The 7,714-nt window shown below is 46.0% G+C and overlaps 1 protein-coding gene across 1 annotated transcript; it reads right to left on the minus strand.

Annotated features, from left to right (window-relative positions):
• Positions 1-290: 290 nt before the first annotated feature.
• Positions 291-6,383, minus strand: CEBPB (CCAAT enhancer binding protein beta). The gene has a single exon (XM_070744629.1). It carries the CDS (start codon positions 2,302-2,304, stop codon positions 1,210-1,212), a length of 1,095 nt encoding a protein of 364 aa, XP_070600730.1. The 5' UTR covers positions 2,305-6,383; the 3' UTR covers positions 291-1,209.
• Between the last annotated feature and the right edge of the window lie 1,331 nt (positions 6,384-7,714).

Below are 7,714 nucleotides of genomic sequence, written 5' to 3' on the forward strand. Positions count from 1 at the left end.
ACCCCCTATTTGTAATGACACTCAGATCCATAAACAATTTAATAATTAGATAAAGGAGCAATTAGAGAGCTGGTGTTTGCTTCAATTCTTTTCTAACAATCTCATTTGATTTTATTAAACACCTTCAAAACCAAAGGCTTGGAAAGACCTTTTCCTTTCTTTTAAACTGAGGGGATGACTCCTATTTATATTACTGACTCCAGATTTCACACCCACCCACCCCACAACTCCTGCAGAGGAAAATCAGGTAGAATATTACGGATGCCAGCCCCTTACAAATAACAAACTCATTTTTCCATCCTAGCAATAAAGTTTTATTAAAATTGTTCATGAATGCTTCATATGTAGCAAGAACGCATAGATCCCAAAATATACATACGTCTTTTTTTTTCCTTATAGAAATAGATCATTCTTTATAATAAAAAAACACCAGTAGGAACATCTTTAACAGATTACTCAATCCATGACTGACAGTTACATGAGGTTGCATCATGTATAGCTGGTGTTCCCAGCCATGTTTAAAAGATTGCATCATTCTGAACTCTCTTTCTCTCCTTTACCTTACAATATATCCGTTTAATTTAAATAACACTAAGCACTCAAACTCCCCACCTGTCCACCCACCCCACCAAAAAAAAAAACCCCCTTTGAAAAGACAATCATATTGGTTACTAAATGGCTTCTTAACGTTGAGTTTGGTATAGGCTGTTTGTTTGTTTTTTTTTCTTAGAAAAAAATAATGAAGTTGAAAAACTATGGATCCCTCCACGAAAGATCAATAGAAACAGGCCCAAGAGGAAACTCCCCCCGCCAGCCGAAGGAGTCGTATTGCAAAAGCAGCTTAAGGGGCGGAAGGGTTCTCCCATCATCAAAAGAGCGCGGATTTAAAGGCCAAAAAATATATATATAATTTATGATATATTTGAGATATTGAGGCAAACCCTCACCTGGGACTCTCGCTCGTTCGCGCTTTCCACCCCGCTGCCACCCGTGCTAGTCCTGAAAAGACGGGCAGATCCCTCCACTAGATCCCCCTCTTCACATACACACACCACTAGATTCCCCCCCCACTTCACACACACACACATACACACACACAGTCCGCTTCATTGCTTCCCGGAAGCTTCTCCCTAAGCCTGCCCAAACCAACGGCGTTGTTTCCAGCTGTTGCGCCCAGCTGTTCGGGGGGTCAACGGAGAGAAAAAGGGGCTAGCAATGTCCGGAGGAGGCCAAAAGCGGCTCGGGCAGCTGCTTGAACAAGTTCCTGAGGGTGCTGAGTTCCCGGGAGAGCTGCTCGACTTTCTTCTGGAGCCGCTCGTTCTCGGCCGTCAGTTCCAAGACTTTGTGCTGCGTCTCCAGGTTGCGCATCTTGGCTTTGTCGCGGCTCTTGCGCACGGCGATGTTGTTCCGCTCGCGCCGGATCTTGTACTCCTCGCTGTGTTTGTCCACGCACTTCTTGGACTTGTGCTTGCCGCCGCCACTACTACTACCGGGGCCTGCCGGGTAAACGCCGCCGCCGCCACTTCCTCCTCCTCCTCCAACCGAAGCGGATTTCGAGGAATCGGACGGGTTCGGGGTGCCCGGCGGGCTGGAAGACGACGAAGTGGAGAGGTTCCCGCTGCTCCCGCTCGGCACGGATTGGTAGCCCAAATAGGAGCGGACGGTGCTGCCGTAAGGCGAGGACATTCCCCCCAAGCCGGGCCCTGCTCCTCCTCCTCCGTTGTTGTCTTCCTTGCGCCCCCCTTTGCAAGAATCCAAGTGCTCGAAAACGGGCTCCACTTTGGTCTCCACCATCTGCGGCGGGAAGCAACCCAGAAGCGGCCCGGCGCCTTTGTGGTTCTGTCCGACGGCCGGGTGGTGGTGGGGATGGGGAGGGTGGCCGTGCCGGCTCAGGCTGATGTAAGCGTAGTCGGCGTGCTTCTTCCCGCCGCCTTTATAGTCCTGCTCGGAGAAGAGGTCGGAGAGGAAATCTTGGCCGCCGCTTCCCCCGCCGCCGCCGCCGCCGCTGCTGCTGCAAACCGGCTCAAAGTTGCCCCCTGCTGCCGTGGAAGGAGGCGGCGGCGGCTGCTGCGGCTGCTGCTGCGATGCTAGAGGGTCCAGGTAAGGGCTGAAGTCGATGGCTCGCTCGTGGTCGCCCACGCTCAGCTCGGTCATGGAGCGGGCCCCGGCCGCCCGCGGGTGCAGCTTGTTCAGAGCAGCCAGGCAGTCCGCCTCGTAGTAGAAGTTGGCCACTTCCATGGATTTAAAGGCCGCGGGCTGGAGGGGGTGGTGGCATGCCTGATCCCAGGCTACCAGGCGTTGCATGAAAGCAAAGGGAGGGCAACCTCGGCCACCGGAGACCCCCCCTCCGACAATGCCTCCGGAGCCAGAAGACCTTTGCAAAACGCTGGCCGGCGTTTGCAAAAAGCTGCCCGGTCCTCTTTTTTTTTTTTTTTTTGTCGGCTGCTGGGAAAAACTCCCGTCCGAAATCGGGCGAAGGGGCTTCGGAGCACCCCCTTCTCCTTCTTTAAAAAATTTAAAAAAAAATTTAAAAAATCGCGAAGGGTTGCTTAGACGCCGACGCCGCCGGTGGAGCGCTCTTGCCGCGGCTGGTTCCTCCGGACCATTTGGCGGTAGGCGTCGGATCTCCTCCTTCCTTAAAGTCTCTGGACTTGGAAAAGTTCCTCTGCGCTGTTATTTATAGGGGCGGAGCAGCGCAAGCGGAGAGAGAGAGAGAGAGAAAGAGGTCATTCGCCGCCCAACTGCTTGCTCGCTCGTTTGCCTGCTTGCTTCTTGCGCGCTCGGAGCAGAGGGCTCGCTTTTTGCTGCTCCGACCTCCAAGCCAAGCGGAGCCTCTCTGTTGCCTCCCCGGAGCCTTTGGGCCATTCATAACAAGGCGACGCCGACTCGAGAGGAGGAGGAGAGAAAGAGGAGAGGAGGTGGGGAAGCGGGGCTGGTTGGCCCGGGCTCGCCCACGAGGGAAGGGGGCGTCTTTTTTTTCTTTTCTTTTTTTTTGCAGCCGGGGCAAAGTTGGGTGGTGCGTGTGAGCTTTCTCCTTTGGAGCCCCGGCTGGGTTTTTCCCAAAAAGCCAGAATGGGCGATCCGGGCTCGGACGGAAGATTCCTGCGTTCCACCTTCCCAAAGTTTCTTTGGCGCGTTCGGCTTGGGGAAGACAGAAGGATCGGGTGTTTAATTTTTCCCCCCAAGCCAAATCAATGGGCTTGTTTATTTATTTTTATTTATTTGTCAAGTACGTATTGATTGGTATGCCTAGATATAATATTGTTTATATACAGAAGATGGGTATTGATAAGAGGGAAACCTTAGGACAGGGACGGTAGGCGCGCTGGTGCGCTTTTGCGCGCTTATGCTCCTGTTAAGAAGACGGGCGCTTTTTTTTTCGCGCCCCGCTTTCCCAAAAGTGCACCGGACGAGGCATGTCTTAGGATTGCCCTATTCTAAAATACTTTTCCAGCGCCAGGAAATCCCGCGGGACGCAGCAACCGCGCTCCGCCACCGGTCAGAAAAGTAGATCTCTGGGCGATCTTTTCTGGGTGGAGAGAAGCTTTCCACTTGGCCGGACTTGAAAAAGAGAGCCGACGGATACCCGACTCCAAAAAGGCAGCTGAAACCCAAGATCTGGGTCTGCTTGACATGGTTGTCGTGATTAACATCGTGCGTGACATAACCCAATGTTCTTGACACTTTGAGCCATAAATTATGTGGGCAGGGGAGGTTTTTGCACAATATCTTAGGCTAACATTTTCGTTGGGTAGTTTTTTTAGGATTACAGGGGCCTCGTGTGAATGTGTGAGCTTTTTGACTAATCCGGGCTATGCCTCTGATTAAAGGGGGCAATTAGATCTTGGGACTGTTATGTATGGCTCAGGCATGAATGTGCACGATTGATTTTTAAAACATTGGGGATTTTAGGTTAGTTATCTAGTTTAAATAATTGGATTTGCCATTGTATTTTATTGTTTATTGTTATATGTTGTAAGCCTGCCGGAGTCTTCGGAGAGGGGCGATATATAAAAGAGAGAAAGAAAGAAAGAAAGAAAGAAAGAAAGAAAGAAAGAAAGAAGATTTCAAAACAAGCCAGTATACAGTTATGCTGTTAGTGATGGTTAGGGGCAGAGATGAGGTGAGAAATAAATTGTGTGGCAAATGGGGAAGAGCCATTGCAAAAAAGAAAGGGCTGGGGGAGAAAGGAATAAAGAGAGAGGAAGGAAGGATTTTCTGGGGCTCCAAATTAACTGTTTTTGCACTCTAGAACCCTGAATTAACATGCTCCCCACTCAATTACCCCCAGTTCTGGGCACAGCGTTTTTGCCTTCTGCTATGGAAAAGAGGCAGGATTGAGTAAAGACGCCTATAGAGGTTGCTAGAATTTATCAGCGTGTCACTCCTTCAGCAAAAAGTGTCAGCTGGGACATCCATTTCTTCTTAGGACCCAGAAATCAGGTGATGACATGGACCCCTGCACCCTTTCAAAAGGATCTTCTCTTTTGCTGATATGGGAGGGGCTCACTGCTCCCTTTTGCTTTTTCAACCCCACTCCAAGGGCCATCCAGACACAAACCATATATTTCCAAACTTGCAAAGAACTGATAAAGAAATAAAGGGAGACTGGTATAGATCTATTTCAAGCTTTCTAGCTTTCCTCAGCCAAGCCATACCCTTCTAGGATTCAAACCTGGGGCAGTTTACAACATTTTAGTAAAAAATACAATAGATTAAACATTCTAGGCCAATTAATAGGATAATAACTGTATCTAAACTATATTTACAGCAGCACGAAGCTAACAACTTCAGCCTGATGATGGTGAATGTGATTTCACCGAAACGTCGCATAGACATTCAAAATATTACATGGGGCAAAACCTGAACTCAGAACAATCTACATACATATACCCATGAAGAACATATAGATAGAGAGAGAGAGAGAGAGAGAGATCACATGTTTTTGCTGAATTTTTAAAATTAAGGGAGACTAGGATAGCGCTATTTTGGCCTTATTCTGGCCTCATCAGCTCATCACCTCATCCAACAGAAAACACACATAGTAGTAGTAGTAGTAGTAGTAGTAGTAGTAGTAGTAATAATAATAATAATTATTATTATTATTTATTAGATTTGTATGCCGCCCCTCTCCAAAGTTATTATATATATAATAACTTGTTATATATATATATATATATATATTTTTCTGGCGTGGAAATCAAGACTGTATTTGATTCTCCTTGGAAATATTTGCCTGATAAACCCCTTTTGGGAATAACAATTGTTATTTAAAAGCAGAAACTTTCATGAGCCACAGTTCACTTCGGCAGAGGCACAACTGCTGGAATGAAGTTCCCTGAATTGTGTACTATTTTTATTTTTATTTTGGCTAACATTTCTTTAGTTTGAAAAGAAACGTGGGTTACCCTAGCCTTGACTAACACAGCTCTCCTCCTGCAGTGATTCCCTTAGGAAAGAGTCCTTCGGGAGTTAGGTGGCACATAAGTCCAAATACATAAAGAAATGTAATAAAGAAATAAATCCAAAGTGCCCCACGGAGGTAAAGCAGACTTGAGAGTTTTCTCTCTTCCCGGTGAATATTGGGGAGTGACTGGGGATCTTCTCTTCAAGATCACCCCATCCTTTTTCCCGCATATATCTTCGGCAGCTGCGAGTGTCGTCATTTGGTCTGGCATGAAAACAGTGCGCTTTCAATGGCGTCCTTGGTGTGGCCCTGACATTCCTTGGCAAGTTTGAGCGCTCATTGTCTTGTGAAGGACCAAGCGAGCTTAAGACATCATCATGAGCTTTGAGGCTCTTGTTTAGGTAAAAGGTGCCCACCTTCGAAGTCAAATTTACGTCCCGTATTTACCTGCGCGCCGTCATGATTCATTCCCAGAATAAAGGACCAAAAAAAAAAGTGATCGAAGCCAAAGCTATAATTAAAGAAAGCAGGAGTGCCTTTTGCCTTAGCCGGGACAATCCAGCAGTGGGGAGCGAAATGCTATTGCATCTCAGAATCCGATGAAGCAATCCTGCGGTGTGAGAACACCAACGTTAAGCCAGAGGAACAGGTATTGCATTATGCGATTCAGCAGACAACTCTTGATGAAGGCCCAAACCTCAGAGATTTTAAAAAGAGGAAGGATTTTTTTTAAAAAAGGGGGGGGGGTATATCGCCCTGCATTGTTTTGCTCTCTTTTCAAATTGATCTTTTTTATATATAAAGTTTTTTTATCTACAAGGATAAATACAATGAATACATTTAAGTACAAATAACAGTGTAAACATGTCAAGATAAAGAAGAAAAAAAAGAAAAGAAAAGGATGATTAAGAAACAAAGATTGTGTGTCAAATTATGGCCTAAACCATATGCATTTAACAGTAAACAAGGACAAAACAAAACATTTTATTTTACTGAAAGAGTAGTAGATCCTTGGAACAAACTTCCAACAGACGTGGTTGGTAAATCCAAGTAACTGAATTTAAACATGCCTGGGATAAACATATATCCATCCTAAGATAAAATACAGAAAATAGTATAAGGGCAGACTAGATGGACCATGAGGTCTTTTTCTGCCGTCAGTCTTCTATGTTTCTATGTAACAAACAGACAAACAAATAAACAGACAAACAAAGAAAAAAGAAACAAAAAAAAGAAAGGAAAAGGCGGGGGCGGGTGTACGGTAGATCTGTAATGGAATTATGAACTAGAAATATTCTCAGTAGCTCATTACATTATATCTAATACTTTGAATTATAAATGAGTAAGAGAAAGTGTTGAATATATCAAGATAAAGAGATTTTAAGAAAGCCAGTCTAATTTTTTTCAAATTGATCTTATTGGTTGGAATACGGGGTTTTTTTCCCCAAAGGAATTTTGGCTTTACTTTTAGAACATGAAATGATCTTAAATTCATGATTCTAGTCAGAGGTGGGTTAGGACTGCTTCGCTCGAACCCATTGGTGACGTCACGATGACAAGGCGCTGCCACACAGGAGGAAGCGAATCTGGCAGCAAGGTAAGTTAGAACCCACCCCTGGTTCTAATTCTCCTTGTTATAGGTTAAAAACAAAATAAATCATTTTTAAAAGATGAGGAATGGGTATATAGTAGTGATGGCGAACCTGCAGCATGTGGAGCCATATCTGCTGGCACGTGAGCTGTTGCCCTAGCTCAGCTCCAACATGCATGTGTGTGCCGGCCAGATGATTTTTGGCTCGAAAAGAGGTGTATTTGGCTTCCCAGGAAGCCCTTGGAGCCTGGGGAGGGCAAAACACAAGCCTACTGGGCCCACCAGAAGTTGGGAAACAGGCCATTATCCAACCTCCAGAGGGCCTCTTGGGGGTGAGGGAACCTTTTTTTTGCCCTCCCCAGGCATTGAATTATGGGTGTGGGCACTTGCGCATGCACAATAATATGCACGCACGCTCTTTCGGCACTTGAGGAAAAAATGATTTGCCATCATTGGTATATAGTGATCCAAATCAGGGTTAAATTTTAATACGTTTTGAATCTTTGTAGAATTCAGTAGCATTTGTTGCAACCTTAGCAACAGCTTGAGTTTCCCTAATTGGTCAGTTCAGGGAGCGGGAGTTTCTCTAGCCCTGATTGGTCATCGCGCCTGCCAGCTGCTATAAAAGAGCTGTCAGGCAAGTGCTGAGGCCTTTTTCTTCTCTGTGCTGTGCTAGTTCAGTTTCTTGCTGTATTATGAGTTGCCACCGTGTTATC

Source organism: Erythrolamprus reginae, chromosome 3, assembly GCF_031021105.1.
Source record: "Erythrolamprus reginae isolate rEryReg1 chromosome 3, rEryReg1.hap1, whole genome shotgun sequence".
In the NCBI taxonomy this organism is placed as follows: Eukaryota; Metazoa; Chordata; class Lepidosauria; order Squamata; family Dipsadidae; genus Erythrolamprus; species Erythrolamprus reginae.